This window comes from Silene latifolia, chromosome 7 (genome assembly GCF_048544455.1).
Source record: "Silene latifolia isolate original U9 population chromosome 7, ASM4854445v1, whole genome shotgun sequence".
NCBI classification, from domain to species: domain Eukaryota; kingdom Viridiplantae; phylum Streptophyta; class Magnoliopsida; order Caryophyllales; family Caryophyllaceae; genus Silene; species Silene latifolia.
The window spans coordinates 119918279-119938743 of NC_133532.1; the positions used below are offsets into that span (position 1 = coordinate 119918279).

Below are 20465 nucleotides of genomic sequence, written 5' to 3' on the forward strand. Positions count from 1 at the left end.
ACCCCATTGACATGTAGCGGGAACAAGTTTGAATGTAACCTCTTCCATAAGAAATATCCACTCTCATTTTGTAAACGCAAATTCTTGTTTCAGACGGACCATTTTGGTCTGAAATAATAAGAAGGAATTTTATGACCATTTTATGGTCAAATGTAACCACAATGGTTTGGTCAGTGTTACAGCTTATGGTAACTTGTTTTCCAGGAGTGGTCACATTTGGTTGTCAACTGGTAACAAAATCCCGTCTTATTGTTTCAGACCAAAATGGTCCGTCTGAAGGAAGACCAACTGTTTTGTAAAAGGGACACTATTTGTCTACAACTTTAGACAAATAGTGTTCGTTTAAAGTGAGAATTTGTGTAACTAAATCACTATTTTGTGTTTCTATTGAATGTACCTAATTTCAATGGTTCAATTTTCTCATGCTAACCCTGTGCAGCCGCTTCTTTTAAGAAAGTAATCTAACACTCGAGTGTCACGGTCCGATATTTTTGCCAAACTATGATGCGCACCCTTACAGCCTTACTCACACCAAGGCAAGAATGCAAGCAACAAAGAGTCTCATGCTAATGAGGGATCACACACTAGCACGCTTCTAGCGTCTCGAAGGGGTGTGCGTTGTTAATCCTAGATTCCTAGTCACGATCTTCAACGTCCGACACACAAATGCAAAAAATGTAAGCAATATGATTATTGAAAGCATGAGACAAGCATTAACAAACTTAAAGGTAGGAAGAGGTTTTTATTGACTACACTCCCTAAAGAGGCTTATTTGATAGCAACACTCATGTAACAAGAAACAATGAGTGTGCAGAATAACCATACATACATCCATACGTTTTCTAAATATAAAACAACAATAGGTCTTGTTATAGACGGGTGAGGCAAACAGACGGGTAAAGACCTCTAATAAAATGGGTAGGGGGGACAAGGTGGGGCACCCCCCATGTGTTTCCCACTTTATGGCAAATGGGTATTTTGTGAGGGGAAATGGTATCCGTCTATACATATAGACGGATAGTGTCCGTCTATAATGAGAATTTGTGATAAAACAAATTAAGCTAATAATAACCCAAGATGCAATATATAGGAAGTAATCTTAAAATATGACCTTTACAAATCCTAAAAACAAAAACAAAAAAATACAAAAATATATAATTTACAGAGTTGAAATGAGCTGCTAGCGCAGATCATCAGACACAAGCTCGAACTAACCCACCAATACTTTCCATCATCATAATATACGAACAATGATCTTAATTCTCAAACAAACTTTACAAAATCTCACTTGAAACGGATATTATCCATGTAAAGTTGTAGACGGGTCAAATATGTGACCACTTACATAATAAGACAAACAACAAGTGTGATGATAGAGTTTACTATTTATGTAAAAATGAGATTATTTAACCCGTCTACATCTTTAGACTCAAATCAAGTTTCGGATTAGGTTTTGGATTATGTAGTGGATCGGGTATGGATTTGGAGCGGGTATGGGTTTGAAAAAAATATAATGGACCGGGTATGGATTTTAAAATTTTGGATATGGATCAGGTATGGATATGGATCTGTGATCCAATAAGTAAGTGGATCAGGTTTGGATCTTGCAAAACCCGATCCAACCCGACCTATTGTCATCCCTACTTTAGAGGAATATACCCATCTACAATGAGATTAATTGAACAAACTTAACCCCTTCTAGAGAGAAAATATCGATCTTGACTCGACTCGACTAGACTCGACCCAATTAAAAGAAACCAACCCCACCCTTTCACTTTTTTCCACTCGAAGTTGAACACAGAACACAGAAGCGTAGTAGTGTACAAGAAGACGACATTCAAAACTTGGTACTTCTTCCAACCAAAATCATAACACAAAAAATGCTCCGTCTTCATACTCTATGTCGCACAAACAACAATAATCTTCATAAAAGATTCATACTTTCTGCCAAATTTCGTCATTCTATAATGCCCACTAAATTATTACTCAATACTAATCATCTTTTACCATCTTCTTCTCCTTCTGTTAATGGTGTTAAACTTTTGCACACTCATACAGTAACTTTTTGCAGTAATTCTGCAAAACCCATCAGTAGTTTTTACCCCTTTTCTGCTAAAAGTTTCAATCTTTCTTATAGTACTCTCCCCAGTATCCCCCCACCTGGTAATTCCACTTTTTGTAGGCATTAGTTCGTGTAATTTGTAGTTTTTGCATGCTAATTTTGACTGTTTATATTACGGCCTCGGTTTCAATCATTTGTTTACCGTTTTTTTATTTGCTATAGGTGTTTTAATCAAAGGTAAATAAATGATTGAGACGGGTGGAATATGTGTTAGACTGTTAGTGCATTTTGAGCTTTGTTAGGTGGGGTAAAGTTTGTACTTTGCGAGAGGTAATTAATCAAAGGTGAACAAATGATCAAGAACGAGGGAGTATATATGTGTTTAGTGCATTTTGGAGTTCATTAATTTTTTAGTTAAGTATGCTTGTGGTTGTGGAGCTTTGCTAGTTAGGGTAAAGTTGATACTTTTAGACCTCCCTCCATGAATACTTGTTTGAGCTATTATTGTAGACTCTTGCTGTTTTCTTAGCATTAGGTTGCTGCATTTTGGTGTATTTTGACGGTGGGGGCTTTCGTGTTTTTTAGGGAATCAAGGCATTATTTGCGTAACTTTAGGGTGTCTTTGGATTGAGGGATTTGGAGGGAAAAGAAAGGGAGGGAGAGTAGGGGATTTCAAATCCCTTGTTTGGATAGCAATTAAGGGTGGAGGGAAATGAAGAGGGGAGGATTTGGAGGGATCCATTTTCCCTCTTCCAAGACAAATCAAAATCTCTCCACAATAGGCAAGATTTGGAGGGAAATTGTATCCAACACCCACACCCCATTTCCCCTCCCCTTCCTTTCCCTCCCTTTATCTTCCCTCCTTCCCCCTCTCCTCCCTTTCCCTCCACTTTTGCTATCCAAATACACGCTTAGGGTCAGTTGATTTTCTAGGTTGTCTGTGGGTAAATGCTATTGTTGGGTTAATGGTCTTCCCATTGCTGTTATTCGGCGAATTGAGACTTCCTTTCGTTTCTTAGTTTGTTTGTAAAATTAAGGTGAAAGTAGTTTTTAGGTTAGGGGTCTTCTTGCTGTCATTCGACGAACTAGACTTCTGTGGTTTCTTAGGTTGTTCATAGAATTGTAGGTTAAAGTAGTTTTTAGGTTAGGGTCTTCCTATTGCTGTCATTCGACGAATTCGTCTACTTTTTAATTGTTCAGAACTGAGGAGAGTGAGGACTCCATGCAATATATACATCTTTAGTTTTTTTAGCAATGTGATGACTTTATAATCAATAAAATAAAATAAAAAGAATATTTTGCACAACTAGCTATGTTGAAGATATTCCATTTATCTCATCTGTTTTTAATCAATAAAACAGATGTTGAAGAGCCTTTAGAGGAATCGAGAACAGATGTTGAAGCGCCTTTAGAGGAATTGATTCCTCCATCAGGCCGCTTAAGTTTGTTGATGAGGAAATTAGCGGAGCTGAGGATTAAAGGGTATGAGCCTAAGCCGGGCCAGTACAATAATATATCTTGTCCAATGGTATCCATTTTCTAAACTTAAGAGTAGTTTGTTATTGTTGCCTAGTTTTTTCAATTTAAATTGGATTTGATTTCTGTAAAAAACTTAAGCATGCTTATTATTAGAAGCTTGAAGTTTTTTTTTTTTATATTTTGTCGCTTACTCAACCTTAATCATCTTAGATTTAGTTAACTATTACATTTTTTTACATTTCTCTTTGCAGTGCAAAGATGTTGACGAGGACAAGAATTCCTTAAATTTACATATAAGTGCTGACGGGTAAGTTTTGTATTTGTTACACTATCTTTGGTTGTGGCTTTTAATTGTCTGGGTGGTTTCCTGAAATTGAATACATTGCAGAAATACTGCGGTTTGGCATTGTTCCAATGGCAACTGTGGTTGGGAGGGCAATACAATGGTAGATCTCTTTCCCATTATGTTAATTGTGGTGTTTTCTTTTTTTCACACCATATATTTCGATATTATTTGTTGATTTTTTTTATGCTGTACTTGTGTTATATGCTAGTTGTTCCCTTGTGGAAACTGCTAGCTTCAGATGATTAGATCACCTTTAACTTTCTCCATTTTTGTCGCAGGCTATTGCTGATGTTTTGCCAACCTATGGGAGGTCAGACAAAATTATGAAAGCGAAAAAGATAGCACTAACGGAGAAGAGTCTCAGTCTTACACCACTTTCTGATGAAGTACGTTTATTTCCTTTCTTTTTTATTGATAGTCTGTCACGTTATTCGTGTCGTCTTAACTCTTTCAAAGAGACGTGTCCTCCAGTTACTTATGTTTTTATATTAGGGATGTTTTAGTGACGGCTCTTAAAACTCATCTGGAGGTCCGTTTAGGTATTAGCTAATTTTTCAGTGATCGACCTTGATGCTAAATTTTAAAAGAAGAGTCATGGTCTTTCTCTAGCTCTTCCAAAAGAAGTAAGTTTCACCCATTGGAGATGGTAGTTTCATGAAACTCTCTTTCATAGAATATGCATGTCTGTGGAGGTAGCCAAGTTTTCTGAATGCTTTGAGCCCTAATGCTGAATATTACGTTTCCTGCTTACGAAATTGGTATCTGCTTAATATTGTGTTACCAAACTTTTACCCATGGGCTCATGGCTGATTCATGATTCTTGGATAGCATGAATGTCACCCCATTGTCCCTTTTTACATAGGTGCCACCACCTTGTGTCCTTTAATTGTCATCTTGTCGTACTTATCAAGGAAAAACAAGTTAATGAAACTACTGATGATATTCCCTGTTGCAGTCTAGTTTTTTTTTTTTTTTTTTTTTTTTTTTTTTTTTTTTTGTGGCAATGATGTCAAGCGTAACGAGCATACGACACTTTTTACTGTTGCTTCTTCTATTGATGATCCCTTGTTTCAACTATTATAGTTTTCATCTGTTGATTGGAATGAACTTTTTTTTCCCCTGTATTTAAGGTTCTACAGATAATCGTTTACTCCTATAATCTATAACAAGATGTTGATGACCTTTCTCTAATAATCAGTTGTCTTCACAGTTGTTTTTTGTGAATTTTTTTTGTATTTTTTGCTCAAGGATAGCTTGGTCATGCGTTGATAACTACTTGTGTTGAATAATTTCTTTCTCATTGGATGACATCAAATTCTATTACTAATGACATTTTGTATTTTTCTGTCAGCTTCTTGCATTTTTTGCAGAGAGAATGATTAGTCCTACTACATTGAGGAGAAACTTTGTTATGCAGAAAAACTTATGGGGGGATAAGGTACACAGCTACTCCATTCTTCCTTAGGCACTACCTTTTTTTTGGCTCGAGCAGGTAAAATGAGTTTGTTTCCTTGCCTTCTTATGAGCAAACTCATTGCAAATCATGCAGTGTTGTCTTTGAGCATGAAGGCTATTTGCAGTTTTTTTTTTTTTTTTTTTTTTTTTTTTTCTTGATTTGCAATTAACCTGATCCATGAAATGCTGGTTTTCCTCTGTTATTTTCTTGCATTAAACCAATTTGGTCTTGGTTTACTGCAATTAACCTGATCCATTAACATGTTTGTTTCCATCGTTTGTGATAATCTGATTTAAACCCTGTGTGGGCTTTTCAAAAAATAAAAATAAAATATTTGATGGTACTTGATTTATATTGAGCTGTATAAGACCATTTATTTGTTTAAATGCTGTCATGATTGTGATGGTTGATGGTTGATGTTCCATTTCTAATAAGGTTCTTCTTTGGCAGATTGCCGTTGCATTTACATACCGGAGAGATGGAGTTCTAGTTAGTTGCAAGTACCGGGATGAGAAGAAGAAATTTTGGCAGGTTGCTACTGCGCATATTCTATTGCCATTTTTTTTTTTGAAGAAAAAGTTGTATACTAACTACATTATCTCGATAGAGTATGTTCAAATCCTTTATGACATCTCTTGCAAGTCACTTTACTAGTTTCTTCTACTATAATCATTGTCGTGAAAGGTATTTGGCAGTTTAGAATCTAGAATTCTGTTGCAAGTTAAGTGGTATTGGTTGGGGTATGGTTTTGGATAGACATAAACACTTGTGATAGCTCCTCAGACACCGATCTATACTGCTCTTGTTCTATGTGTGATGGAGAAGTTACAGGCATAGGCTCATTTATTTCTCCATGGGATGTAACTCACTCCTTGTGGGTGATTCTAATTGAATTTTATTAAGAATATTTGGCGAATCATTCTTCTGTGATCTTTTTTCTAAGCATTAACTAACTGAATTTTAGAAAGAATATTTGGTGTGTCCTGGTTCTGTGGTCGTTTAAATCTTGAGGTTAGGTTAATAATTTATACGAAAGAAAGGGAGGCGTTATGGAGGTGAGCATTGATCTTTAGGTGCATTTGTTGGGGCAATATTCCGGACTTTTTTGCATGAAAAAGAAACTACTTTTTTGCCGATTGAAAAGAGTGTCTTTTTCATTGCTGTCTAAACAGGTGGTGCTTTTAAGGATATTCCAAAGACTTCATTAAACGAGATTGGACTTCTTTTTATAATTGTTTGCAATAAAAAAGGATCCCATTGACCTAGACTTCTTGTTCATTGCTTTAATTGTACCCCCTCCATTTATTTGGATTCATTTTTTGCACCTTTTTCATTCAAAGCAGTTTGCTGCATTTCCGTTTTGGTGTGTATTGTGAATTTAAAAGGATAAATGTCCTTTAAATTTTTGTGGGTTCCAGTTCAATTGACAGTTGGCGTATGTGCTTCTCATTTTCCCTCTCTTAAAACTTGTACTCCGTACCATATTTAAATGTAGTGAATCCAAATGCATGGAGCGAGTACTTCTTTTCTTATCAAAAAAGTCTGTCTGTCTTGTATTTTTGTGATGCTTGATCTATAGCTAAGGATATAACATGTCTTTGTTATGATATCCATGGCACTTGGATTTGTTGAATAACTTGTATTTGACATGGAAATAAAAACAAAGTCGGTTTTTTTTTTCCAACAGGAACCAGGCTGCGAAAAGATTTTATACGGTCTTGATGATATAAAGGATGCAAATGAAATCATCATTGTGAGTACGCAATTGAGCTTTCTGGAATTATATTCGTATTACAGCTCTTCTAATATTTTGTGCATAGGTTGAGGGAGAGATGGACAAGCTTGCCATGGAAGAAGCTGGCTTCCTCAACTGTGTAAGTGTGCCTGATGGAGCACCTCCCAAAGTTTCTGATAAACAACTACCATCTCCTGATCAGGTTAATTTTTACCTGGCTTTACTTTTGTATGTTATTTAGAGTGTGAAGCTTGTCGCTTAATTTCACTATATTTTGGAGATGTACTTTGCTGCTTTAATTTTGCCCCCTTTTTTTGCAATTTGGCTGGAACTTCACTGAACTTGAGCACAATAGTCAAAATCAGTCCTGGCTTACATACTCTTTCAGTATTTTGGATGACAAAACATTGGGCGAAGATGAAAGCAGGATAAATAAATGTTGTCTTTTTTAAACAATTCCTTTCCCCCTTCCGCGATTCCCGGAAATATCACTAGAGGTAAAATGGAATACGAGAATATGAGATTTCCTTCAGGCTTGGGTAGTACAAAAGACGAGACGCAGTTATAGTGATGTGTTTGGGGTGTATCTGGTTACAGTGGTCATATTTTCGGTGACTAAACCCTGTGATTATATTTGGAAAGGATTGTTTTTCTAGATTCTCCGAGGGCCAAAAAAACCATTCTTTTAGGCCTTGTTTGCATAAAAAAGTAAAGGTAGAGGGATTTGGAGGGGAGGGGAAATGGATCCCTCCATTTCACTCCTACAAGGCAAATTATTTCCCCATCAACATAGGCAAGATTTGGAGGGAAAATCACCTCCTCCGTTCTCCCTCCTCTTCTCCTCCCCTCCCCTTCCTTTCCCTTCTCTCTTACACATTCTTCGTATGAGTCGACGATAAGTGAGTTGGTGAGCTTACCTCCTATATTTGATACTGTTTATACGATGGATTATTCTGTTGTTACATCATGGAAGGCTGATAGTTGCAAAGTTTATATGATGACGCTCACTAGAACACTTCCTTTGACTATTAGCAGCCTTAGCATGAGCCTAAAAGAACTTCCAATGATACAGATGAACAATAAGATTTTTGTTTTTATTGCTCCATACATCTTTGTTGCCAGAGATTTTCTAATTTTCTTTGTAACTCAGCAAAAGTTCGGTGTAGGATGGGGAGAGGCTTTGAAGTTTTAGGTGAACTTTAAGGCTTCAAGTTGAAAGAAGACGGTAGGAGCTCATCCATCCGACGATAGGAATGTGCCACATGAAACTTTATGTCATAATTCGAATATTTATTTGGCTATAAACCTGCACACTGTATTTTTTCCAATTAAGATATTCCTTGAAGGCTTGAGGCCTTTTGGATAATTCCTGTATAAATACCGTTTGTTCTCTACATTTAAGAAATGCATGTGATGAAATATGTAAGGGTTTTGAAGAAATGGCTTTTTCCCGCTCTTTTAAGTGCTCCAAAGTCGTTAATTCTGATAATAATTTGATTGAGCAACAATGAAATAGCCGAGTCTAGTCTTTGTTTACTTGCAAGCTTAATCTGACAGTGCGTCATGTTTTGGCAAGTCTAGGACACTAAGTATGAGTATCTGTGGAATTGCAAGGAGTATTTTCGCAAGGTTGGTAAAATTACTGTGCTTTAAATGTTTCCATTGTGAAATAAATTGAATGACTAAACACATCATTATCTTATTGTGATGTTAGGCTTCTAGAATCATTTTAGCAACTGATGGGGATCAACCTGGTCAAGCATTAGCTGAAGAGCTTGCCCGCCGCCTTGGGAGAGAGAGGTTAATTCTTGGATGCGTGTTAGATCTGTTTCAGTGTTACCACTTGATGGGATTTAAAGATTTGTGACATTCTATATCTGATTTGCAGATGCTGGCGTGTTAAGTGGCCAAAGAAAAATGAGACTGACTATTTCAAAGATGCTAATGAGGTCGGGACAGTTTTATGTATTTTGACTAGTTGAATTTGGATCGATGTTGTCATTGACTGACGAGCATTTAATTTATTCCTTTATACCATATTGTTTTTTTTGTTTCTTTTACTACGACAAAGAAAGTTTGTTTGCTTGTTTTCTCTTGTTGTGCACATTCAATAATTCTTGATAAAAGTTCCACAAAGTCCATTTTAAGAAACGACGTTCGCCTCCCAGGAATGGAAGTGAATAACTAATCATTTGTTGTACTGGAGTATATTTTGGTTTTACTGATTATCCACTACATGGATTTGACAGGTTCTTATGTATATGGGGCGTCAAAAACTCAAGGAGACAATTGAGAAGGCTGAGTTGTATCCTATACAAGGGTTGTTTACTTTCAGAGATTACTTCCCTGAGATTGATGCATATTATCATAGGGTCCTTGGTGATGAGCTTGGTGTCTCTACCGGTTGGAAGTGCTTGGATGCGTATTACAATGTAAGCATATCTTCATTGTTATTCAATCCGTTAGACTAATAGAAAATAACGTATGCATCAGAACTGAAAGGGGCATGGGGCCGGGTGGGATGTTTTTGCAGTGTTATTTTCCCTCAAATATTTCCAATGTTGTAAGGATTATAATTTGGGTTGTAGAAGGGCTAATGGATCCCTCAGTTTCACTCTAATCCAATTTGCTAACTAAACAAGGGAAATTGTTCTTTAACTGCTCTTTCCCTGCAACGTCGCATTGCAGCCTTTTGCAAATGTTTTTGAGGTTATCACAACCTAACTTCAAGGATGTAATTACCACATTGATTGTGCAACAATCTATATCAGGCTGTGTCGCCTAATCGAGGATCAAACTTGAAATCAACATTTAAGACTATGTGTGGAACAGTTGACTTGCTGGATAAATATACATATCGTTCGGTTATGCATGACAGACTATCGCAAAAGGTAACAAAAGTATTGGGCGATGGTCCATCCATGGATAAAAATTTAGAAAATTTAAACCTTCAATGGGAAGCAATCATAGTGTTACGTTAATCTAGGATATTGAAGTGCATCAAGCCGTGATACATTCAATGGAGTTCTTATCTCCTTGGTCTACATTGGCCAGCCAGAACCACTGGACAATTCTTGCATGGCTTAAGGATGTTGAGGGTCGAAACTCAAGACAAGAAATGAACAGTCCTCAGATTTGTTTTATTTGGATCAGACATCACACATACATGCCAGTGGCAAAGTCCTAAGAATTAAGATATTTGATTTTAGGAAAGTAGAAATTATGTATGAAGTTGCTAGTGATACTAAACAAATTTTAGTCAATTGTTTCGAGATTTTGACAAAGGTACGCTTTAGGGGCCGTCTACCAATATCAATAATCTATGGTTGGTGTTACTGAAAAATTTAATGGTTCTCTGCAGTACTATGAAATCTGATCCTCAACAAAAGGAGATTATGAATACTGGTATTTTACAAACGATTCAGTAGTTATGTTCCAATCCAATGTCTTTGTTAATTATAAACTTCCACTCCAGTTATATAGATGCCTACGATAGTAGATAATTATATGCGTTTTTTTTTTCTGTATGTAAGCCTTTATCTTGTTTCCTGCTCGACTTTTTTATCAGTCACTGCTTGTATTTTGCTTCACTTTTGACAATACTGGTCCGTAGTTTATTCTGATTATACCTCGTAATGTTTATTGCAACTGTATGTATTTCATAAGTTTTGGACCCTTGTGAAACATGATGATTCTGTTGATGATTATGATAGGTTGTACCTGGGGAGTTGACCATTGTGACAGGAATTCCCAATTCTGGAAAGAGCGAGTGGATTGATTCCTTGTTGTGCAATCTAAATCAAAACCTTGGTTGGAAGTTTGCACTTTGCTCCATGGAAAATAAGGTATGCCATATGCCGGTGTGAGAATTGGTCTTATGATATTAAGAGGGCAATAATTTCCATGAGAAAAATAGTGCTGATGAAAAAAAAAAATATGCATGGTTTATAAACATTATGAGAGCACGATTCCTTACTAAGATGACAAGTTACTAGCTTCATTGAAAAGTCTAGCATATGTCGGAAAATAAAAAAACTAAGAAAGGATGATACAGAGTAGTTTGTTGCTGACCAACAATACACGAACTTGCCGTATGATGCGACGCAAAAGAATGTTGATTTTTTATTAATCTGAGCACACCGCAGACCGAACTGTCTGAGAAATCAGCATATTTTGTTATCTCTACTGTTCTCAGCATAGTGCTTGCTTTCTTGCAAAAAATCTGATCTTTCTATAGTTAGCTAGGCATCCCGCTTCGATATTTCCTTCAATTGCATCTTCTGCTGTTGTAATTAATATCTTATATTCTTCTACCATTAGTTACTACCGAGGCTTGTACATTGTCCTGAATATCAAATAGTTAACAAATGTTTGCATGTGCTAACATTTCTGCAGCATGTATCTATCCTTGATCATAAAAGTTGACATTATGTGGTACAAGGTGTTGTAGCTTTTCTTTTTTTACTAGCGGTTGTCTTACTGAGATGAGCCTTTGGGAAACACCCCTTGGTTGCTAAGACTTCATCCATCCATCAATAAACATCGTACTTTGTTTTGCATAAAAAATCAGGAATGTAATAGCATGTGCATGGATATGTAAGCTCATGAAGGATGTAGGATTGCAAACTATAATGGCCACAAATACTCCAACAACAAAGAATCCTTGATGGCAAAGTGAACATCTTAAAATGAGAAATTTTAGTTGGAAATCTATTCATGAACATCCTAAAAAATGACTAATGAGCTTATTCATTGACACTAAGAGTAATAAAAGTGGATAGTTTCCATTTATTTATGGTGCTCTAACTGTTTTTTTTTTTATATACTTTTATCCCCGGACCCTCGCCTAGCGGGGACGCCATCTTGCACCGGGCTGCCCTTTTTTTATCCTTACAAGACGTTATGACACATACCCTCTCATATTGTGGTGTTTTTGTTATAGGTTCGTGAGCATGCTAGAAAATTGTTGGAGAAGCAAATAAAGAAACCTTTTTTTAATGTCCGGTATGATTCTGCTAAAATTTATTATTTTTATGCTTTATTCTATTTTCAGTATGAATTCTAATTCTTACTAGAGAGGGACGGGCCACAATTTTTATTTTTTTACCATGGGATGTTTTTTTGGCACCACAAATATTCTACTTTTCTGGCATCACTATGAAAATGTTCTTTGGTTGCTTACTTGGGGAGGTGGCATCACATGACTTGTTAGTTACCAAGGGAGGAATAGGCAAGTGTACGTCATTTTTCAATTTTTTGGCAACCAAATACAACTCTCCTTTGTATTTCGTGTCATATCGTATGGCAACCAAAATACCACTACGTATGAAGCATTGCCTGAGTTTGTGTACTTGTGACTGTCACCAAGGCGCATTATGAATACAACAATACCCAGTGTCTCCATGGCTCCCACTTGTAGCTGCATGAGGAGGTTGGATGTATGCAACCTTTCTCCTATGTTAAAAACCCAAAGACGTTTCCATATGCTGGCAATGTGGCCTTACCCTTATATATTCCCAAAGCTGGAGTCTTCCAAGTTTCGCTTCATTTATCTGTGGCATTGCTTTGAGTTCATTCCCTTTTCAATGTCTGTATTTTATTTTTTCTGAGTGCAGCTATGGCGAAACTGTTGAACGAATGACTGTAGCACAGTTGGAGCAGGGAAAGGAATGGTTGGACAATACTTTTCATCTCATACGGTATGCTGACTATTATCTGCCATCTGATTCTACTGGTCTTTCATTGTATTGTGCTAACTGGCTATGCTCTCTATCCAAAATGATTATTAGTAAGCATACACATGCACCAACAGCAGCTAAATAAATACTAGCAGAATCATTTTCTTATCTGGTCCAACTTCTAAGTTGATTCGAACTATTTGGCAGTATAATATTCATCAAAAGCTCATCGTGTAACATGGATATATTATAGAGGCACTTGCAGAGTTGCATCTGCCTGCTTGTAATCTGCTCATCACTTTTCAGGAGTGAGAATGATAGCCTTCCTAACATCAAATGGGTTCTTGACCTTGCAAAAGCTGCGGTTTTGAGACATGGAATCCGTGGCCTTGTGATTGATCCATACAATGAGCTTGACCATCAACGTCATTTCAGCATGTGAGGATCCCAACTGTATAATTTTGATCTTCTAATTACTGATGAGGAACTGATATGAATTACTCAATCCATATTCAACGTGCATTCGCTCGAGGACTTGAAGTGCACTTTTCTAGATTTCTATATTGTTTACTCTTTTGAGTTTACCTGATTATTACTTCCTCCGTTTTTATATGATCTACCCATTTGTTGAATATATGAGTGTAGTATTTTAATAAAATGGGTAGATCATATGAGAACGGAGGAAGTATCATTTATCAGCAAGTCTCATTGAAGATGGGTGTATCCGTCACAAGCTGAAGACGGGTCAAGCTACTCCTTACAGTCCTTAGGCATTCTGCTTTTGTCTTATCTACCCACTTGGGAATTACTTGACCCGTCTTCAGCTTGTGACAGATATGCCCGTCTTCAATGAGAATTTGTGATCATTTATATAATTGAGTGCTTGATGGTTAACGTGTTTAACAGGACCGAGACCGAATACGTGAGTCAAATGCTCACAATGGTCAAACGATTCGCTCAACATCACTCTTGCCATGTTTGGTTTGTAGCGCACCCGAGACAGGTGAGTGTAGTGAAGACTTAAGAGAACTTCCCTTTTGATTATTCCATTTTTTGTTCTTACGGCCATCTGGTTTCACAGCTTCAAAGTTGGAGTGGAGACGCTCCTAATCTGTACGACATCAGTGGTAGTGCCCATTTCATTAACAAATGTGACAATGGCATTGTCGTTCACCGTAACAGGGATCCCGCGGCTGGTCCAATCGATAGAGTGCAGGTAAAATTCTTGCCGATTTACCCTCTCCGTTTTCTTTCATTCTCTATCTACCATAAGCTTTGATCACTGTCCTAACTTCCTGCAGATATGTGTAAGAAAGGTTCGAAATAAGGTTGCCGGAACTATCGGTGAAGCTTTCTTGACATATAACAGGTATCACAACTAATGTCCCTGTTTAATCCCATTTGTGCCCGCCTGCCCGGTATGTCTTGACTGATTTATATACAAAAAATTGAATATGCAGGATAACTGGCGAATATGTGGACCTGGGAAGCTAATTTCACGATGCAAGTACGTCTAAATCAGTTGTCTCGACGAAGGACAACAAATTTTGTAGATATAATCAAGATTTTATCAGGTATATTTGTCTATAGTGACAATGTACCCGTGTTAGCATAGCGAACTAATCATATTTTTTTGGATCGCTGAAAGAAAAAAGGCGCGGAATTTTAGGACTAGAGCTTGAACGGATGTTTTTCTGCTAACGGGGCTTAATTCTTGATAGTTATTTTGGTACTAACTATATGATACAGACTTACAGAGTACATGGTATTCACTCATCCTGATCCTTGATGTGCATTCTACTTCGTAGCATTTGAGGCTCAATCTTGTCTAAGATGGTATCCGTTTTAATAATAAAACGGGTCAATATCATTTCATATAGACAAAGTACAATTTTTTTGTTTTTTTCCCATGTATTCTGCTTTTGTCTGATTCCTCCTACATGGGCATATTTAACCTGTTTTAGGGCTTAAACGGATATATCCGTCTTAAAGGAGATTTTGCCGTTTAAGATTTTGGTTTCTTTTTTTGTATAAGAGCCATAAAAGCAAATATGTTATTGATGATATTTGAACTTAAGTCATGGCTCACGAGTACCACTTTTTACGACTTTATTGGTTATTCTAGTCGACTTATGCAGATTATGGCTGTTTTTGAAGTGAGTAGTAGTTTGAATTGAAATAATTGGGTATAGTTTGTTATATGATGATAAATATGCTAGCGGAAAAACAATGAAACAAGTACACATGTATTTCTGGTTTTATTGAAAGTATTTTAGTCATTGTTTACCCTTTTTATTTTTTATAAGCGATATTTTTATTAAAGATAAACAAGTGATTGGAATGAAGGGAGTAACTTTCATAAGAAAAAGACCACATTAATCCGTTGCAGTTTTAGTATGTTGTCCGAAGCTGCCAATGTGTAGTTCAACTTTGGGAAAGGTACATGCCCGTTTACAGGCAAATGCATTTGAAAACATGGTAACTGCATTTGCATGTTATGATTTATGATTATTTTAACATCGTATCCGTGTGTATTCAGGTTTATGTTCATGATACCCTTGATAGTTACAATTTTGCACGAGTTGTCCCATCTTCAATGTCCGTCAAGTCTTGACACTAGCACAAAATCTTGTTTAAGATGGACATATTTGTTTTAAACTTAAAATGGATTAAATATGACAGGTGAGACAAACATGAAATGTCTAGAGAGTAGGGACTAGCAAAAAGCTTCTTCCATCTGCGTGTTTGTTTCACTAAAGAATAAATAATCACCGGTAATCATTGTTGATCAACAAAAAGAATATACAGCTCTTCGAGAATGTATTACTTTGAGAATTCCAACGATTTGTTTAATCGATACAAACTGTGACCCGGATCTCGCCGATATTTCGATTCCGACAAACGATGATGCTATATCTTCAATCCGATTAATTCTTACCAACTTAGTATTTGCAATTTGTGAAGGTCGTTCTAGCTATGTAAGAAATACTTGATTTTTTTATGAAATCAACACTTCAATTCCTACAATTTATATTAGAATTGATTAATGTTCCTGAATATCAAAAACTATATAATGAATTAAAGGAAAAGGACCGGTGATCCCGTCTAAAAAAACACACAAAATAAAGAACTAAATTAAGATTCACGTGCATGTACTACTATAGGGCAATTGCATACAAAAAATTATGAAAAATAATCATGAAAATAAGGGATAATCATAATCAAAGGGATTTTGTGCTTTCGTGTCATATTCGCCATTTACAAGTAGAATGAATAATTGTGAAAATACGGGAACCCAAATAAGGGTAAAAAAAGGAAATGTCAAAACAAAATTATGTTCACTTCTACCTATAACTTTCTCCTTGGTTCAACCAAGTAACTACCAAAAGAGCGTAATCATACAAGCAGAACTTAGATCGACTTGGTTGGACGATTAAGGAGCTCTTACTTTCAGTCCTTTCGGTTACTGCTTCAGTGTAAAAGTCGAGTTTGGTGAGCTCTCGATGTACTATAGTGAATAACTGTAAAGGTGTGTTGTCCTAAACAAGGAGACTAAAGTGTTGTGACAGGACCAGTCCGGTTAGAACAAAGACAAGAGCAATCAGGTTGAGATAATTCGCTTCTGACAAGTCGTTTGTCACGGTTGATCATTAGCTTTACATGGGGAAGCTTCATACTTACTTGACGCCATATCTCATTTACTGTTCCATTTGGATCTTCGTATTCAAAGTAATGCTTCACCTGAACCACAAAACAAAACCATCAGTCATCAAGTCGACACAACACTTACATGAGACAAGACGGTATTACTTGTGAGACCACCCACATTACCCGTATAATTATGTTCTTCATTTTCCCTATGTTACAGGGCTGTTTCCGAATTGACAGGAAAATTGTATGGAGAGGAGAAGTCCGTCAACTATATATATTACTCCCTCCTATTCACTATATTCTTCCCCTTTACTTTTTGCACAAGAAATAAGAAAGTGAATTTGGACCACACAAAACACACTAACCCACATGCAATTTAATTTGGACCACACAAATCAACCCAAAAAAGGAAATAGGGAAGAAAATCCGAATAATCCGAATAAGGAAATAGGGAAGAATATAGTGAATAGGAGGGAGTACTTCACAATTTCGAAATGTACCCTCTTTTGTGAAACATTTTGCAGTGTTTCACCTTCTTCAGGAGTGTGTTCAAATAAATCGTCACCTTTCTTCACAAATCAATTGTCCTTTTTTCACATTCATACATCTCAAAAATATCTCCTGGCCATTTTGTGCTATTAGGCGGTCAACAAAAGATAACAAAGGCTAAATCTCAAAAGTTGGGGTTGTCTATCATAACCCTCTTTGACAATGTTGGGCTTTACTATAACGCGTAATGAAGGAAAGGGCGGGAGAGCGATGGGAGGAAAAACATATCTCCCTTACATCTCTTTCCATCCCAACTTGATAACCAAACAAGGGAATAGTCTCCCTCCTTTTCCTTCCCTCCATCCAAACAAGGGGACGGCAGAGGGAAATAAAGAAAGAGAAAACAAGGGAAAAGAAAGTACGTGAAATTATAAAAGCAAAGAGGGAGAGAACGAAGGGGAAAGGGAAAGTGAAAAATGAGAAAGAAATCAAGTGAGACTAAGACAAACTCGTACAAAAAAAAAAAATCACGCAAATAACAATCTACTTCTCAAAACATAATATTGTAACTTTGTAAGTAGAACAGCAAAATGCATACTGATTTGCAGAGGATTAATACCTTCTTCAACTCCTGCTGGAATTCCAGAAGTTTTGATTCGCTCACAGTTCTAAGTAGGTTGACTAGAAAGCCAGGCTTCACGGCCGAGGTGGTCTCTACAAATACTGCAATTTTCTTGTAATCTATGATATCTTCAAAGGGCAGTTCAATCTGGTCACTGATTATTACGGGTATACACAAGCTTACAATTGCATCAAACAGTCGACATGCAGAGGGGGTATCGCCTGCAGGATGCAAACAAAATTTCGATGTGTGCATCCCCTGTGTGGCTGCACGGCGACTCTCCCTCGATTGTGCACCATGTTTCATGACAACATCTTCTTCTTTCTCAAGAATTTGAAAGAGTATGTCACGAATCTTTCCACCCTGAAATAGGAATACGTGAGACGTGTTAAATGCACATTTCAGACAAAAGGATGAATGAGAACGATGTGATGTTAAGCATTGATATTAAACAAGGATTGAGTAACCTAAAGGCTGCAAAATGCTTCAAACCAAGAAAAATGTGCAACAATTTTACACCAGGGGTTCTGCAACAACGTTTCCTACAAACGGTGGGACAATGGGGGTTGATGAGCTGTAAATTGCATTGAATGACCGCTACTTTGGTATAAAAAGTAGCGCAACCAATACAATGAGTCATTTTGTGAAACCAAATAGTAGTGAGTCTTTAGCTACATTTGGAGCGGACTCAAAACAAGAGCAAAATATAAGAACAAAAAATTGAGATTTCTTGGAAGTTGGAATCCAAATGATTGCCACTTTGCCAGTTGTTAACGGCAAATTCCTGGATGCAGTCTTTAGTTGTATCTTCACAGCAATATAGACAATAGTAAAGCGTAAATTTTACCTATACGACACTTATCTTATTTGGACCTATGTTACTCCGACACTTTACTTAGCTGCCGTGTCACGCGTCCGACACCTACTTGTCCGATACCGACACGACACTTCGACACTTCATTTTAGACCAAAAAATTGAAAAATTTGCAAAAAAAATAGCCGTATCCAACACTCGACACGTGTCGGAGAGTCAGGGTAACACATTTGGACACAGTATATACAGCACACACTTTCCTAGTTTCCTGGAATCTAACCCCCTCAAAGCACACCCTGAGAAAGATTTACAAGTTGTTTTATCACCTAAATGTACAGCTGCAGAACAGGTCCCTCAGAGCACCAATGAAGTGATTGGCAAAAGGCTCATAAAAATGGCAAGGAAACGCTAACATCCTCGGCTAAGGTAATAAACATGTAAAATACACAACTTACAAACAGTAGTACACGGAGAAACTAGTCTACCAATTAATTTCATCAAAGTCCCACCTGAAAAGATGATAATCTTAAAAACCTACAGCTCACTAGCAATCTATGCAAAAATTTCTTGATTCTTCTAAGAAAGTTGACAAATTTAAACCCTAAATCCACGGGATAAGGAGATTTCAGAAATATTGCAATGCATTCTAGCAATACTGATTCTGACAGCTTATTTTCCGACATTTTCAGCATCACTGATATATACAATAAGGCTTCAACAATATCTACCCTATAAAATGATCAAAATCCCCAATTCAAGATTTTACACATGGAGACAAAAGATATCTAATTCTATCGGCTCTAGAAGATCATCCTATAAACCAGACGAAGCCAAAGTCTATATCAAAGTAGCAACATTTTTAAGCAACATGATCAAACCAAAACCAATTCACAATTTTCAGAAACAAACAAAGCATAAGATCATCATATATTATACCTCTTTCCTATATCGATTACCCATGAAAAACAACAACGAATTACGATTCTCAACACCAGCATCCCCTTTAAACGTATTAATCCGATGCGAATAAGGCAATATAATATCTTTAACCAGAGAAGCTTGATCACTTCTCAATCTCCCAAAATCCGAAACCAACAATACACCATTTTTAATCCTATCAATAACCTTATACAAAGCATTAGGATCTTGACAAATAAACACATGATCCCATCCATTATTCCTTTTCCAATACTCTTGTTCTTCCAACCACTCCACCAACTCCTCCTGCATCCTCTCATCACTATACAATGCAACTCCGCTTTCGCCGCCACCACCACCACCACCACCGCCACCATTATTATTATTATTATTACTATTACTCGGTCGAATCGGATTCGCAACGAGACTCAACGACGAAAAAAAGGGGACGTAGAACAAATCTGCCTCATCAGGATCTAAAACCCTAATTATTGCCGAATTTGAACCTCTATCTTTCTTAATCAAATCAGAAAACAAATACCACTCCGCAGAATGCTGATTTCCAGGATACTTAAGCTCTGAATCATCAACAACATTGTTCGAGCTCTTATCACCGCCATTATTGGAGCTCCGAGCACTCGCGTAGCTCCGAATTACACCATAAGTGAATTTCCGAGGTAAATCGTACATAAATACTTTAACCCTAACCCTAACATTGTTCGAATTAGGGTTAGGGTTTCCGGTGGCGGTGGAGGAGAAGAGGGGGGATTCGGGGATGGAAGGGGAGAGAAGGAAGCTGTTGAAGAGGAGGTAAAGTGCGAGAATTGCGGAAATGGTGATTAGGGTTTGTTTGAAAAGGGAATTTCGAGTTAATTTGAAGAACATTGTGGGGATTGTGGTGGTTTGGGAGAGAATTGGGGATTTTGGACGGTGGTGGAGGTGGTGGTTGTGACGGTGGTGGTGGCTCATTTTATGAAGGATGTTTGAAATTATGGAACATTATTGTAAATGTGTATTATTGATTGATTAATTATTGGAGTTATGAGTTTGTTGTGTTGGTAACATGTTTTTGAGAAAAATGTTTGGGTATGTTTGGGTCAATGATTGGTGTAACTAGGGTGTTTTGACATTTTCTCGAAATCGAACCGATAGCTGGAACATTCTCCTTTGATATATTGACGGTTTGAACTTCTCAGTTTTGACGGTAACATGGGT

The 20465-nt window shown here is 37.0% G+C and overlaps 2 protein-coding genes across 2 annotated transcripts; one reads left to right on the forward strand and one right to left on the reverse strand.

The window, feature by feature from the left end:
• Positions 1 to 1790: 1790 nt before the first annotated feature.
• LOC141592749 (twinkle homolog protein, chloroplastic/mitochondrial-like) lies at positions 1791 to 14532 on the forward strand. Its single transcript, XM_074413540.1, has 21 exons — positions 1791 to 2163; positions 3424 to 3590; positions 3793 to 3848; positions 3930 to 3987; positions 4166 to 4273; positions 5239 to 5325; positions 5794 to 5874; positions 7031 to 7096; positions 7164 to 7280; positions 8660 to 8707; positions 8793 to 8878; positions 8967 to 9027; positions 9328 to 9510; positions 10792 to 10923; positions 12021 to 12082; positions 12694 to 12777; positions 13063 to 13194; positions 13663 to 13759; positions 13838 to 13972; positions 14058 to 14125; positions 14217 to 14532. Exons 1-21 carry the CDS (start codon positions 1881 to 1883, stop codon positions 14248 to 14250), a joined length of 2145 nt encoding a protein of 714 aa, XP_074269641.1. The 5' UTR covers positions 1791 to 1880; the 3' UTR covers positions 14251 to 14532.
• Positions 14533 to 15943: 1411 nt separating this feature from the next.
• On the reverse strand, positions 15944 to 20316 carry LOC141592750 (putative arabinosyltransferase ARAD1). The gene is made up of 3 exons (XM_074413541.1): positions 19269 to 20316; positions 17516 to 17881; positions 15944 to 16497 (listed from the first exon to the last, which is right to left on the reverse strand). Exons 1-3 carry the CDS (start codon positions 20217 to 20219, stop codon positions 16309 to 16311), a joined length of 1506 nt encoding a protein of 501 aa, XP_074269642.1. The 5' UTR covers positions 20220 to 20316; the 3' UTR covers positions 15944 to 16308.
• Between the last annotated feature and the right edge of the window lie 149 nt (positions 20317 to 20465).